At 43.4% G+C, this 16,772-nt stretch overlaps 1 protein-coding gene across 5 annotated transcripts in view; it reads right to left on the bottom strand.

Annotated features, from left to right (window-relative positions):
- Nucleotides 1-16,772, bottom strand: part of DPP6 (dipeptidyl peptidase like 6) — a 569,379-nt gene that overhangs the window by 155,977 nt on the left and 396,630 nt on the right. For all 5 annotated transcript variants that reach the window (XM_063324395.1, XM_063324396.1, XM_063324393.1 and 2 more), the window contains exon 3: nt 16,227-16,325. In XM_063324395.1, coding sequence (XP_063180465.1) covers nt 16,227-16,325 — 99 coding nt within the window. The remainder of the gene's footprint in view (nt 1-16,226; nt 16,326-16,772) is intronic.

Genomic DNA, 16,772 nt, shown 5'->3' with positions numbered 1-16,772 from the left:
CTCGTCACAGCCCCCTGGCTTTTTGTCTTCAAGGTGTCCCTGCCCATGGCAGGGGGGCTGGAACTAGATGATCTTTAAGGTCCTTTCCAACCCAAACCATTCTGTGTGTGATTCAATCCACCCGCTCTCCGCCAGCAACTCCTTTTTCTTCAGCTTTGCTACACTGCAGCGCAGAAATAAGCAAGAGCCTGTTACACTTTGTGATGCTGATGCAAGGCAGCAACAGGAGAGAACAGCTTGCCTTTAACGACATCGCTACAGTCTTTAATTCCAGGAGACAACTCAAATGCCATTTTTATCTTTCTGGCATTATGGGTCATTATCCTTTCACTGTTTCCAGCAATTCTTTTTTTATGAGAGTCTGAAAGGAAAACTTCTTTAAATAGGTGATTTACCGTAATTTAGTTAAATGCTGTATAACACGTCGCATTGGTACATTAAGTAAGTGCAACAAGATAGAACGTGCTTTATTACGCACGAGTGGTTTTAATTGCTCATCACCTCAATGCAGTTGCACTTGGTGCACCAATATAGTGCTTTCACAGTAGTACTAGTAAAATAAAACACACTTAGAGCTCAGGAAAATTCCCATATCAAGGTGCATCTCTCGTAGGCTTGTAAATCAACTTGCCAAAAGCTCCAAGAAGACAGAGTCCTGGGAAAACTTAAAACTATAAAAGTCAGTAATGCCAGTCTGTTTTTCTTATTTGTCTAATCCCAAATCTTTCAAGATCCAAATGTAGAAAAAAAAAAAAAAGCTTATTCAATCTCATTGACCTCTGCACCAAGCCTGAAACCCAGGCAGAGCACAACTTTGAAATTTCAATCCCAAATTTGAAACCAGACACAATTCTGCAGCTGCCTCTCATTTGCGAGACTGAACTCCGCTTCAAAGAGCCCCACTCTGGGAACTCTGTAGGCTCCGATCACGGCTTAGTGGCACAGGCATGAAAAGCTGAAGTCCATGTGAGAAACAGAGAACTCGTTTCAACTTCAAATAACTCCTCTTCCCTGCTTCTACCTGCTTTTATAACACGTGGAGGGGGGGGAAAGAGAGACACTACAATTAGGAAAAAAATGAATGAGAAATCCTCTGCGTAAATCCATTTTGACTCCACCCAGGGCAAATCATCCCGATTACAAAACTGCTGCAAAAATCCTAACAACAACAGTAAAAACGTACATCTTGTTGCTTGCTGCCCTCGCTTTCTCTCTCTGCAATGACTGACAGCAGCGTGGGGGCTTTGCGGCACACGGAGCTGACTTTAACGCATTCCAGAGCTGAGAAATCTTCCTCAAAAATTCTCTGCCATCTTCTTTTCCTGTTCAGTTGTGCTCCTGCCACGTGCTCTTCAAACCCTAGATGTTATAACAGGAAAAGTGCAGATGACCCCTAGGTTACCCGAGTCCGGACAGCTGGCGATACCAGATTATACTCAACCCTTTGATACCCTGCCAAGAAACTTCCCACATTCAGCACAGGCCAAGAGCAATTTAACCCTAAAAAAAAAGCTAATTTCCCAGGAAACGGTCCCTGCTGCCTTTATCCACATCCCACGTGTTGGTTTTTTCGCACGGTCTCACCACGTGCCTAAACAGCAAAATAAAGTGCGAACAACAGGTAGTATCTAACAGCTCGTCCCTGCTCCGTCACGTGGCACAGCTCCAAATACACAGTGACACGGATTTTATCGGGAGTATAAAACCTGCAGGGCTTTTGCCACAGTAGTTGCTAGCTCACAGGAGAGCCCAAGCTGCCACTCCTGCTTGGCTGTCGTCCCCACCTTGCCTGCTCCGTGCAGGTACCGCTGCTCCGAGCACTCCCTGCTTGTCCCCCAGGCCAGCGCAGCGCCGCTCGGTGACCCCTCTCCTTCTCAGCCAAACGCACCGGGTCTTGCCTGCCTCATTTAGTTCGGCTTCACACAGGGGAGCGCATAACCCGAAGTGTTACACGTAAATGTAATAATCCGTTTGACGTGGAGAATAAAAGGAATCCACGAATAAATTTTCCTTAAAATGCGACCCCACGGCTTGCTTTCTTAATTCCTCTGTGCATTTCCTTGCCTCCTTCTCCTTGCCCCCAAACAAATTACATTTGTTAGTGGCCACGATGGAGGGAAAGAACATATAAAGTGCCTTTTTTTTCCTTTTTATGATTATTATCGTGGGCAGAGTACTGAAATTTCAGTACTGGCTGACTGAGATCTTTGTATATTAAAAAGCAAATTTTCTGTATATACAGCTCTGGATAAAGTTTCAATTATCTTTTCATTATTTCACGATCCCTTTTATGCTACCCTATCATTTCAGATGTGTCTGGCAAAGTCTGACTGTGCTGAAGTCCAGCTGCAGAAGGGATCTGGCTGGGGACAGATCACCCTGACTTTGGGCTTTTGAAAATCAAGGCGGATAAGACATGAAATCCAACATCCTACACATTTTGGTTACCGGTGTGTGATTACTGGTTTTAGACTGGTCACAAGAGGGCACCATATTACAAAGCCGATGGAAACACTTTCGACACTTGCAAGAAACCATTAATAAATAATCGAATGTGATGCTGGGGAGCAGACCTGGCAAAGAAGAGCACCTGGAGGGGAGCCGAGACTCCTCGCACCCAACTGCAAGGGAACCGCTAATGGCAGGAGGAGCTTACAATTACAAATACAATCCCATAGTTTTTAAACTAACTGATGAGGGAATGCAAAAAATCAGCGTCAGCTAAGTAAAGAGTTTTCCCTTAACATCCCAAATGAGTTTCCCTGCAATGACCAGGCCAGCTCCTGCGGGGAGCCCCACACCAAATCCCAGAAATGGTTCCTGAATTTCTTATTTCACCTGTTTACGCTCCTAGTCCTCTCTCTGCCGAGGAACGTACATCGTGCATCACGCGCTGCCCTGCATGATAACGGTCTTGAATCAGCAGTGGTTTGCTGCTAAGAGGGCAAACACGCTGATGCAGGTGCTGAAGCAAAAGAGCCGATACGAACACCTGGTCTAAGCGTGATGGATGAAAAACGGTTACACCAAAAGAATGACTCGTCCTTTCTTGAATCCGGGGCAACTTTTTGTCCAAAGGTTGGACAAAAAATCTTGATCCAAAAAATCTTCTCAGTGGGTTCTCAATGGGTTAACAACTTTCAGCAGATGGCTTTAAACCCAAAGAATGTCCTTATTCACTTAAAAGATCTTGACTTGTTCATATTTTTCTTTATTTTCTATATCCTTACACAATTTCTTTGTTTCTCAGAGCAATTCTTATTGTGCATTTCCATGCTTCTGTCATGGTCTCTATCCTTCTCTGGACCATGTCTATTCCCACTACAATCTATCTTTTTTGGATGGAGCAACCCAAACTCACAGTAGTGATCAAGGTCATAACGTCCCCCAAACTGGATAAAAACACTCTATTTTCAGTATTGCTCTCTCCTGAATACAGTCCAATATTGTTTCCCCTAAAAAAAACTGATTGCACCAGAAAATTGATTATATGTTCTCAGTTTCCTGCCCTAGGAGAAGGAAAGAAAATACAAAATATGGAATTCTAATAAGCCCTCTCCTGTTTTTGACACTTGTACTACTCTGTCTTGATAATTTAGCCATATCAGCCATTCCGTCCCCATTACGAAAAAAAATCAGTAACACTAAAATTATTGGTATATAGTTCTACTTATAAAAAATATCTTCCTTTGTGAGGCATTAAACGTAGAAAAGAAATAAAGAATAAATGTTAAAGGTTAATTTGTTTTAAGTCCATATCTTATGCATGCTACTGAGTTCAGTATTAGCTAAATGCTGCAGGGCAGAAGGTAACAGTAAACCCTCACAAATGCTGCCTCTGAAATTGAAATCTGGAAGAAGGAAAATACAGAACTCATAGGAAAAATATGTATATACACATATACTCTCGGTGATATTTTTAAGAAAGGGTTTAAGACATTTTTTACGTCACAGTTCACAGCCCACACCTCCACCGGGAAGGAGAATAAGGAAGTAAAAGATACCTCCAAATGATTAATAAGGGTCCTGGCTTATGCACAAGTCTTCCAAGGAATATGTCTTGTAGAAGAGTCAGTTCATCAATTGAAGCAATAACAAACAGTAGTGAAAACATCTTCACATGGCCCAGCGTATGTCCATGAACCCGATTATGGAGGGATGGGCCAGTTCAGCCCCCGCTGGCTCGGCTCTGCCCATGCTGCCAGCCCGGAGAGCAATCAGCCTCAGCTGCAGGAGCAGGGTTTGGGTATGGGCTCTTGTCCACTAGGAAACAGGAAAATTGGCTGCTGAGCACAGAATAAGTGTTTATGAGGGTGATAATAACTTAGACTATTGGGAAAAATTCTGGACACTTTGTCCAGCCAGAATTGCTGGATTTTACATGTTTGGCTGAGTTCTTACCGGCTCTTCTCAGCCTGCCTGAAGGTACCACGGTATTCAAATATTCCTACAGTGCACACATGGCAAGGACAACACTTCCAAGCAGCACCTGCATTGGCTTACGCTGTGTAAATGACCATACTGAACGCAACTGCAATGAGGCCAAAGTCTCTTTGAACTGCTGGATTCACCACCCCTGCAACGTACAGTTGATTTTTTACAAGGATCAATGCATGCCAAAATAATCACCATTCATCCAGTAGATCCAAAATTTTGCCCTTTATGGAATTGCTTCTGAGCTGAAACATTTTTTTCACAATTTTGGCTTGAGATTTTGGAATTTCCCACTGTCTTTTTACTAGACTGTTTAATTTTACCATCCATGCCATTGTCATCTGCCTTTCCTGGAAAGTTAATGTGCTTTGAAGCTGATTATCCAGATTTTGTGAATTATTAAAAACCTTAAGTGTTGACAAATCACTAATAAGGCTATAAAAAACTTGATTTTTTTAAAATAGCCTTTATAATGAAATTAAACATTGAATTCTTTTCCAAGTATGTTTAGCCTTTGGAGGGCCATTTAGACATCATAGAGTCATAGAATGGTTCGGGTTGGAAGGGACCATAAAGATCATCTAGTTCCAACCCCCCTGCCATGGGCAGGGACACCTCCCACTAGATCAGGCTGCTCAAAGCCCCATCCAGCCTGGCCTTGAACACCTCCAGGGATGAGGCATTTACAGCTTCTCTGGGCAACCTGTGCCAGTGCCTCACCACACTCACAGTAAAGAATTTCTTCCTAATATCTAAGCTAAATCTCCCCTCAAAGTAAGTATTTTTGTAAGTCACCTGTCCCCAGAAGCTGGGACTTTAAGTCAAGTAGCAAGATGAAAGTCCGGCATCATACCCAGCTGGCGGCGTTGTGGAGGCAAACTCCCTGCCCAGCCATACACAAACCTGGTTACGTGTTCAGCTCTTTCTTTCCATCAGTCAAATGTTCTAGGGAGTTGTTTCCCACTCTCCTTTTCCTTGCCTTTTGTTTTCCTTCTTTCGTTTCTTCACACTTGTTGTCTTGAGTTCTTTTCTGCTAAGTAGGAGACTAGAAGTGGCTTTGAAGAGGTATTACGCTCTGATAATCAGGGATTACTTCACAGCGTGCACGACCACTTCTGTCTCGGGATCACTTACAGAATCACCTTATTTTCTACCAGAGATTATTCCTCATTACTGGCAATGGAAAGAGACGTCAGCAGAGTGATAAGTTTTAAAACATAGGGCATGTATACAGATCCAGCACTAGTGTCACGTAAAGCTCTGAAAGTCCTGCTGGGGACCTCTATTGCATGATTTTATGGCATTGTGATCACCCAGTGGGCTATAACTTGGTATTGCGACCTATAGACTTTAACTCTAACACAGTACGATACTATATGCATGCACTTGCCTTAAAGTGCCATGAAACTCAAATAATGTGAACACATTTGAGAAGCCCAGCCCAATACTTCCATGTAATCCTTGTGTGTAGTTCCCATCCCGTCCTCTCTAAAATAATATATTAGAGATGGAAAACATTCACGAAATGACCAGGATGATCCAAGGTACCGATCTAAGGGCCATCAAGCAAAGCAAACAGGAGCAAGCTCCCAAGTAAGCAGAAGGAAGCAGTTCCTCTGGGAACTCAGGCCAGTGAAACTACTTGATGAAGGACACAGTGGATGCAAGAGGCTCTGCAGGACACTTAGCAAGTGACTTGGAAGAGAAATACATTTTGGGTTACTAAATAGGGAAACTACAAGAGGACTGCTAATTCCATAACCTAAAAAGTGTGTGAAGCTCGCTGGACTCTTACTCGTCCTTGTGTGCACGCATATCCCTTCTCATGGAAACAGAATTTTGGGCTGGGTAAATATTTGGTCTCTGCTGCTTTTAATTGAATTTTCATTGATGTGAGATTTGTATATCTACATTTAAAAGTACAATTATATTCCCTTGATCGGTGATAATTATCTCATTCTGAATTTCTTTTAATGAATTATATAAGTCTGGTACTATTTCTTGTAAGAAAAAAATCCCCTACTGCTTCTTATATGTTCAACAGCTTAATACAGTCAGGAGATCCAAACTCACCAGAGACTTTCTTTCTCAGATAAGTAAATCTTTGCCTGCTAAATTTTCAATTACAAATATCTGATATGAAGTTTAATCACCAGAAATACAGTATTTCCCATCTCCAAATTATGAAATTATGGTGTCTCATCGTATATTTATTTAATGCTCATTAAAAGGAACAAGTGGAAGAATAGATGCTGCTCTAATTATCCTAAGCAAGCACTACTCCACGTTCAACAAGTGTCTGAGAACAGTGGAGCAAGCTCTCAGGGAAAGCTACTGAGGTAGGAGAATGTGCTTTGTACCACGTAAAAATCTTCAACAAGGAATCAAAGTCAGGCAGGGCAGTAGGAAAAATGCAAAGTTGCCTTTTTTTTTTAAAAAAAAAAAAAAGTAAGCAAGTTGCCTCCTAGAGAATAGAGGGCACCTAAAGACAGACTGTATTGAAAGACATAAACCGTTCTGGAAATCTCTACTGAAGGCATCAGTATTAGATTATAATCAGGATCAGCTTCTTAACAAGAGGCCCAAACACCCTGAAGAGCTCTCCTTTCTCCATCATCCCTCTACAGTCCTCCTTTGAACGTGCTTCTTGCCCAGCACATCCTGTAATTATGCACCTCATCTCTTCCCTCTGATTTTTCCTAGATGCTCATCTCCTAGATACTCCTTTCCCAAAACTTCTCCACCCTTACACCAGCCTGACTGTAAAGAAAACCTTCAGCAAGTTCATGCAAACAAACCCTCATTCTTGATATTCCTTTCCTACAGTTCCAAATGGAATTCCCCACTTATCTGCCCAGATTTTCTTAGCAGTGCTAGATCTAAACGAAATATATTTCTTACTCCCTTCCAAAGCAACCCTCCTCATGGTGAGACACTGCCAACCTCCTGGGCACGGGAGAAGACCGCAATCCACTGCTGCGTCCAGCTTGCTCCATCACCCAGGAGCATGGCTTTCCTTGCTTCTCTCCCTCCTCTTTCCTGTGTTATACTCCTCTGAAGAGGCAAAGGGAAACAAAAACCCCACAACTTTATTTTACTACAAATTCAACCAGCTGGGCTGCAATTGTGACCATCCTTTTAACGGCTTATCGAAGACAATTTCTGTCACAGCAGTTCCCCCTTCCCCAGGGGCTGGGGACCGCTGGGAGCTCACCATTACCCGCTTCGCAGGTGTCAACCAGGGAACGCATCTAGCAGTGTCACACTGTACCTCAAGTCGTTCACCTGAATTTTTAACTAACACCCACTGAGAGAACACCTGATCCCTCTCCCAGTTAAACCCCTGTAAAACCAGTGCCTTTCCTTCGGCTCAGAGAGCAGCAGCTTTTGATTTCAAACCGCTCTGAACGAGATGAAAAAAAACAACAAAAACAACCCAGATCCTTTTTTAACTGGATTCAAACCGTTAAGCACGTAGGCAGAACTGCCGCGTGCGTTTCTTTTCTTCCAGCAGCAGAAACACCGCCGACGTGAGCCGCGTCTTCAAAAGTCCCCCACGGACGCAGCCGCTCCCGGGGGCAGCGTGCTGTTTCCTTCCCCTCTCCATCCCTGCTGTTCTCCTTTTTTTTTTTAATCAAAAGGCTCCCCTCTGCGCACTGGGTGCAGTTGCAGTAAGTCTGCCTGGCTGGCAGGGTAAAAGGACCCAGCACTCAATTTAGCAGCTTTGTACTAGTCACCGGCAACAGAGAGCCAGGGAAACGCCGCTGCGCACCTTGGCGCGATGAAGCATGACGACGGGGAGGAGCAGAGAGGGCAGCTTCTACCTAATTCCCATGGATTTTTTACCTCAAATCGGCAAACAAATTTAACACACAAAGGAGCCCAAGTGGTCCTAGCTTTCACACCTCTTATATCTTCAAATTATTCCCCAAAGCCTCTCCTCGCTAGCAGGCACAGCCCTGGCAGGAGGCACCGCTGCGCTTCTGAGTTACAGTGAGAGAAAAGCACTAATTTTAGCGGAGCTGGACTTGAAAGGGAAACATGGAATCTGTTTTTCCTAATGGCTATCAAAAAATATAGGAAACAAGCTTGCTGGCCCAACATGTGGAGTGTGACCATCACATTCCCTGAGGGGAGAAGTCCTGCTCTTTTTAAAAAAATCAGTGAGAACAGAATTAGGCAGTGTTGGTAGAACCCAAACAAGAAGTAAAGTCCAAGGACATCTCCTGCCTCTTCCAGCCATCTGTGATTCATAAATTGTTCCCTATTATATCACCCAAGCAATTGAATGTATTTTCCAGCTCTTTGTCTTAGGCCATGAAGCCATTTCTTAGGCAACATCATGGTACTGACTTCCAGGCTCATTTTCACCCTTTGCACAACTCCAGCTCCTGCTCCTCCTTGCACGCCCCCAGGAACCTCCCCGCTTGCCTGGTCTTCTCCCCTGCGTGACTCTGCAGCCTGTCCTCCTGGCGCAGCATGACGCTGCCGATGCCCTCCTCATCACTCACTCCCTTTCATCTCACCTCTCCCAGGTGACCTTCAAGCCACCGGCCCGGTCCCTGGGTCGGACTCCTCACTCTACCTAGCATGGTGCAGGGACGTAACAAATATAAAGCTATTGCACTGAATGTCTGAGGCCACTTAGTTTGGTACCTCAGGAGGGCATTTGACTCAGGCTCAACAGCAGTAGGTGACACACTGAGGAATGCTTAGGGTTCATCAGGCTTTGGAGAAATTAGGTTACCTACGGAGGTGCCTAAACATAGGGTTGGGCACATATGAAAATCTTAACCTCCTCAAGACATCAAGCTACTCAAAAAAACAGAAACAAACCCCTCTAATTTGACCACTACAACGTTACTTCTGCTTTTCTGGGGTGTGATATTTTTCACAAGCAGGACTTTCTCCAGTACGTTTCTTCCTCCAAATCCCGAAGTTGCTGTACAGGCCAAAGGATGATTTTTCTCAGTCTGACAGCAGCGCACGTGCCCCACCAGCACCCTGGCGCTGCGGAGAAGCTGGGCGCCGAGGCACTGGGGCACTGCTAAAGCCAAGGTACGGAGCTCCTCCCCAGCTTGCTCCTGCAGACTATATTAATTTTTAAAAGAGCCAAATTGATTTCTCATTTCATTCTCTCTAGCAGTAATGAACAAAACAGCTACATGGCAGAAATGCTCTCCTCCACGGTCTATTACAGTATGTTAAAAAGGCATTAATTCCTGTGTTTCCTGTCTTCAGTGAATGGGTTACTGTCACCACTGAACTTCGGCAATTGCCCAGCCGCTGAAAGGCAGGGAGCAAGGCAGCTTCTCTTCAGTGCTCTCGGAACACAGATCCGCAGAAGGTGGTGATCCAGGATGGGATCAAAAATCAAAATTATGGTTCAAGTGGTTTAACATTTTCATCTCTTCTTGCTTATTGTAACAGTCTTGACAGAGCATGAGCCCATTGCCTGCTTTGGCAACACAGGATGTCACTTCACAAAGGCATTTAGATTAAGAACCACAATCAACCACCTCGAAAGCACACGGACTCTTCCACTGACACCAACACTACCTAAAAGCTCACCGTATGCTTACTGAACCAGTATCTGTATCTTCATGAATCACACAGAAGGTTTCTGAAGGCCATGCCCAGCAAAACCTCCATGTGGGGGTGTGCGAGGAGCACTGCCCCACTCTTCCATGAAGCGTTAGACCAGAAGAGCCTCCTTCAGTCCTTGTCCTGTATTTCCCTCTGGTTCACACAGCATTTTCCTTCAGTGCCATGTCTTTACCTCAGCATAAGGTTGTCGTTATGGCTTCTCAGGGTTTTGGGTCTCTCTGCAATTGGGGCTGGAAGTTCACTGAAACCTTATACATCACAAATCAATGTGCTGTGCTCCAGGTAATTTGCTGTGTGTCTTAGAAAATATTTCAAAACCACTTGAAAAGCCAGAGCACTCACAAAAACGTTGCAGAAAGAAGCTGTCATGAGGTAGGATATGAGTTTTGGCACACCACAGCTGGGAGCAGGACAAGCTTTCTTTGAAGCACTAAGACCAGTAAACCCATTCACTTAAGCCTTTTAACACATATTTAAAACACCCTGAAATTAATTAACCAGTATCTCTGTTTAGCAAGGTGGGTAACGAAGCAAACACTCCAATAGAGTAACCCAATTATCTCTATTCCTTCACCAGATTTACACTAACAAAACCACCTGTCAGCAGTTTCTAGCCGACATCCATTGAACGTAAGATGGGAACTGGGGCGAGCGTGTGGCTCTCATCTCTGGGGCTCACCAGCATTCGCGGAAGTGTTGCTCGTTCCTAACGCAGATCCCAAACCACACTGCAAACTGCTCTACCCAAGGAAGATGACTTTGTTCCTCCGATGACAAACGGAAAGGTGAGTTTTTCTCTCCTGCCAACAGCCCAGCCTTGCCAAAGGAAAGGCTCCTGCTGCCTTACAGCTTGGATGGTTGCTTGGAAGCGGTCAATCTTTTGGCTGGTGGATGAGCAGCCTGGAGAAGCCTGCGCTCCAGTTAACCATGTTGTAGCTGTCTAGCAGGGCAATTTTTGTCTTAAGGGCTGTCAAAGTAGCACCTTAACGCAAACCCTTTTTCACAATGAAAAATATTAGCACTTACAAAGTTCTTAATATCTATGCAAAGCGAACTATAAATAATTCATTTACTCCACAAGCATCTGCATCATTTGAAATGCATCAGTGCTTTTATCAATACAGTGCAATGGATTTACACTGCACAGAATAGACTTGGGGGCATTTGGGCTATCCAACTATTGTTGATCTGAGCATTATTACAAAAGGTAAACTGAAATAAATTACCTCAGTTACTACACAATGATTTTTTTCTGCATGGTAAATAAAACTTATTAGTTCTAGGTCATTAAATTCAATATTAGACTTTAAAAGAGCCTGGAGATTCTATGATGTTATTAGTAAAACATGCCACAAAACATATGTGCTTCAGTATTAAAGAGAAAAGAATTACTCTATTACATGTAGAAATTAGTTATTAGTGTATTTTTCAGAAGGGCTTTGGCGATAAAAGCCTAGCTGCCATTCTCAGATGCGAGCTAGGCACGCAGCGGTTCTGGCTCTCACTGTGTGGCAGGTTTCCAAATAACCGAGCCATTTCTGAAAACACCATTCAGAGCCTTTTGCTAATTTGCCCGCCATTCCTCTTCGGACAAGAATAAATACTATTTCGCCAGCGTTGCAGGTGAAGCAAGTGGGCAGGAACCTCAGAGAGCAGGGCTTGATTTTCAGATTTTTATTAAGTCAACTCCCTGCGACCCTGAATGTGTCCTTTGGCACCCTGTGCCTCGGTGCCCCTCGCTGCTTAAATATATTGTGGTCTTCGTTTCAACCTTTATTCTCTCATTTGGCTGCAACCTCTCTGCAAGGACTGTCTCGCCATGCCTGGCCAGTGTCTAGCACAAAGAAGATGCACTCCTAGATGGAGCCTCCAGTCACTAACATACAGCCAAAAATCCTGGCAACAGCCACCGCTGCATACACTCTGTCTTGCAAGATGCCAACAGCAAGGCTGGAGAAAACACCCTCCAAGAAGTAAGCGGTGACAGCGTGTTGCATCCAATCAATCGCAATAACCACGGGCAGTATATTCTAGGCTGCTATTATGTTTTTCTAACTACAACAGCAGCCAAGTATTTTCTGTGTGGGCAAAATGTATTTGCCATTAAGTGCAAAGACAGAAGATAAATTTCCACAAGTGGTGTATGTGGTTCAATCCCTGCTGCTTACTTTGACGTTGGGCAGGATGCTGCCCCCCCCGTGAAAAAGGAGGAGCGCTCCCGAGATGCTGGGGGTCAGATTCTCAGCTGAGAAGAATCACTGCAGCTCCACAGAGCCGCAAAGACAGCCCTCATAACCCGAGCGGCTTCTCAGGCCAGGTCCAGGTAATGACTACAAATTATTGTTTTCAAGACTACTCAGTTGGCTGAGCTGCTCTTGAGCACGAAATGCAGGTACCCCTCTTTATCTTGTGTTTTGCTCACGATTACAGGAACATCACGGCACCTCAGCGAGCTTTTCGGAAACCTGAGCTAAAATCCTGTGTGAGAGGAACTACAGGAAAAGCCCAGGAATTGTGAAGCCTAATTACAAAGTAATGTGGAGCTTGAGAGCAGAACTGCTAAGCAGTTAGGGACTAGACTAACGAGTGGGCCATCTGTCATCTGTGAGAGGGCTAACGAAAGGCCGGCACAGGACACTCCCGACAGGCTATGGAGGAGGATATGCAAACGAGGAAATGTCCAAATACAACATTTAAGATACGCAGTATGAAATGGGCTGCTAATTGGAGCTCATATGCACGCTTAGCATACGGACAACATAATTAGAGCTGTACGGTAAAGGGAAGTTTACAACAGAGGACGGTAACAGAACGGCGCGGGGTGCGATGCACGGAGCGATGAGCAGAAGGGCGCAGGAGGAGGCACGGGATGGAGGGGGCTGGAACAGAGACACAGGTCGGATTCTTTGCGCTTAGATTGCAGGGTAGAGGGATGCCATTTGATCACCAGCACAATCTCAAATTTCCTGTACTTTACTCCTATATACCTACTATATCATACCATATATACTATACTATATATAGTCACTCATACATACTACATACTAAGTTGTCCTGAAGAGTGAAAGCTTCACAGTAAATCCAGTGCTTACTTGTGCTACAGGGCAAATGCAAGTGATAGCAATCCTTGGAAGTGGAACAAACTCTGGAGCAGTCCGTTCTGGTCTATGAATGTGTTGCTCCCCTCTGGAGTGCTCTTAACTGAGTCAACACCAAATAGCTGGGGCAGTAGAAGACACTGAAAGCAGCAGCCAATTAGATGAAATATTCTTTCTTCTCCCTAAACCACTGGATAAATATGCAAACTGGAATTTGAAATTACAGGTGGCATCACAGAAATTCTTAGAGGTTGAGAGTTCCATCTTTGGCACACCCCTCACTTAAGTAAAATTAACACAATTCCATTAAAAAGATGCAAACATATCCAGAAACCAGCCAGAAGCTGGGATTGAAAGCGTAGAGAAAGCCTGTAATCTTTGCACTGGAAGTGCAGTTATGTCAGCTTTGAGACTCGTTCATTATTTTTTTTCCTTTTTCCCTAGCTCCTTTGAAATCAACGGGATGACAGAGATATTGATCATAAATATATTATTTTTCCACTTGCCCACCGAAATGCTTAAGCATCAGCTCATCCCATCAGTTTCAGTGAGCTTTCATGAGCTTTCAGTATATTTTTAAGTGCCGTCCTGAATAGAAATACTTTTCTTTTTTTTTTCTTTTTTAATTTTTATTTTAACACTTGCTCCGTTCAAGTTAAAGGAAAGACCTTGCTCCTTCAGAGGGTTTGAATCAGCTGCTCTCTTACAGGAAAGAACACAGACATTTTACCGACTGAACTCTTTTGGAAGCAAATCCCTCAGATGATTCAAATACTCTTAAACATACAACGTGCTGCATCTCAGGCGAGGCTACCAAACTCCCATCTTCTGCGATAATGGAGAGGGAAAGGAAGGAAACGGAGCCATGAAGAGCCAAGAGGACTGATTTTGCGAGCTCTGAATGACCATGATATTTTGATATATAATTAACAGGAGAAGAAGGGGAAGAAGGACAGACAACAGCTAGGTATATTTTAACAATTGCGTGGATTCCCCACAAAACACCAACTCATTTTGTGAGTTGACACGCAATTTTAAACGTGCAATTTTAAAATATGCAATTTTTCTGCTAAGGCGTCCCAGCACTCTAGTTATACTAAAAGTTTTATTACTTTGACTTTGGCATTTTCAGAGTCTTTCGTTTGCATTTTAAAAACTGAGAATAAGAGACCAATAAGAATGTGTGCTTGGGAATCAAGTATTTCATCTTGCTTATCAGGGACCTTAATCAAGATTACACCACTTAGCCAGCTAGAGAAAAGCAACTGTAATGCAGAAAAGTAATTAATGTTGTAAAATGGCTTTGGGTCCTTGGATGAATGACACTGCAGATTAGTCTTGCCCTTCAATGTGAAGTCACCCTTGGGTAAATCTACGGAATATCTATTGGCTTCATAAAATTTCTCTAGATATTTTAAAACCAGTATCAGTGGTATTAGTAGCACAGCACCACAAGTCCTTCTAAAACATCTCTACCGGTTTTCACAATACTACTTCATGCCTTGTTCTTTACAGAAACAGTATTGTAGTAATTTCAGATCAGGCGAGACCGATGTTAAGTTGTGCTGGAGTCAGTGAGAGTACACAGGAGTAGGGAGATGGAGTTTAAAACATGCAGAGATTGGAGCCTCAATAAAAGCATACGTGGCATCAATATGTGATCGTAACTGGAAAAGCATGGGACATCATTTTTTTTCATGGAAGACTGCAGTTTTGTAGAAAATACACCTTACATCCATGTATACTCATCAGAGTGGGAATATTATACCCAACTGTATGGCAATACTTCATTCACTGTTCCTGCTAAAGTTTATTTAATTCATTATCATTCCCTCATACTCTAGCAAATAAAGAAAATAGCAGCAAAGGTCTCAATAAAACACTTCTTCCTTTATTAGGGCCATTAGGGATACCAGTGCTAAAAAAAAGGGTGCTAGACAAATATTTCTGGACTGCAATGCAGCTAATTGTTCCATTATCATTATTCCTAGAGAGCGGTTATGGGGAGCACCGTTACCCCAGAGTGCGCAACCTGAAAAAGAGCTCCTGCCCATTGGCAGGTGTGTTTGTGAAGGTGCGTATCATCCGCAGTTGCTTTCCCCTGTAGTTGAATTGGTGGGAGAAGCCAGAGGCAGCTGTGCTCAGGGCTGCTGGGGAACGCGTTAATTCAGCACTACCCTTTAACGCTCTTTTCATTACAGGTATTAAAATTGTTCCCAATGGGCATAACAGACAAGGAAAGTCAAACACGAGGAAGGATTCGATCCAGTTCCCCATTAAATTCAAAAGAAAAACTAATAACTTCAGTGATAATAGGAGTTGTACTGGAACCTACATGAGCAGCATACCACAAATCATTTTATTCTTGCCAAAGCTTGTTCAGACTGCAGCAATTTCCAGCAAGAGCTGGAATCTACATCCCCCCCAAACAGCTCTACTCCAGCAAATGCTATGTGCATTAATTCAAGTATTATTTGGTTTTCCCCTGACTAGAAAACATAAGGCAGAAAAGGATAAAAAGAGCACATGGCTTGTGTGAAAGCACCAGCCCAGCTGCTGCTGGACCACTGTTTCCCGGTTGCTTAGCAATGCTTCACCTCTCTGCTGGAAAAAAATGTTTCGGCAGGGGAATATAAACCTGAAGTTTTGTTTACGGCAAAATAATGACTGTGATAGTGCTCCTACCACTTCTTCCAACCACGTGCTACGTCACCTACTGAATGCTGGAAGCTCTTTGGGACAAAGGCTGTAGTTTTCAATGTCTGGCCCACTGGAGAGCCTTAAATAAAAAATTATAACAACAGAGTAGTGGTGTTTGCATATTTATCAGGAGGAAAGCTGGAATAGGAATTTGAGGATTGAATTTTTGGGCACGGTTCTGGGCAACCAGCTCTAGCTGCCCTTGCTCAAGGAGGGGGTTGTACAAGATGATCTCTTGAGGTCCCTTCTAACCTCAACCACTCCTTGATTCTGTCAAATCAAGAGCAAAACACAGAACAGGAGGAACAATGCAGGAAATAAGAAAGAGATGCCCAAAGAGCAACGAAGCGAAACAAAGACACTGCAACACGTTCGTGCCGCGCTCACCAGTTATCCATTTAGCCTCTGGGTCATGAATTTTGAAATCATCACTGAAGAGATCTTCCACCGTTATCTTCTTCTTCTGAGACAAGCTGTTATCTTCAACTGTAAAACATTCAAAAACAAAACTGCCATTACTTCAACTTTGAAATGTATCTGGAAGTACAGCAACTGTGAATAGCGTCACATCATATCTCGTACAGAAACGTTCGTGCTAAGCTTTCTGTCACACATTAGCCCCATCCCACTGTCAGTGGTTCACAAACAGAAACCTCCTGGTTATTTATGCCTGGACTCAACAACTACAAAAAGACCAAGATGCGGTCCAAAACACATATTTTCAGACATAACCTGATCAAAAAAAGATTTCAGAAGTCATGAAAGCACACCCATAGATGTCATAGTGCTATATAATGCTGACTATTCTGAAGAATATTAAAGCTACTTAACAGAGAGTATTCTGAAATCATTAGTTAAATTAAAAAAAAAAAAAAAATTAAAAGTGACCAAGTTTCTATAGTTTATATTTTTCTTTCCTTAAAAAATGTCACA

Source organism: Chroicocephalus ridibundus, chromosome 2, assembly GCF_963924245.1.
Source record: "Chroicocephalus ridibundus chromosome 2, bChrRid1.1, whole genome shotgun sequence".
In the NCBI taxonomy this organism is placed as follows: Eukaryota; Metazoa; Chordata; class Aves; order Charadriiformes; family Laridae; genus Chroicocephalus; species Chroicocephalus ridibundus.
This window is presented reverse-complemented; position numbering and strand designations above follow the sequence as displayed.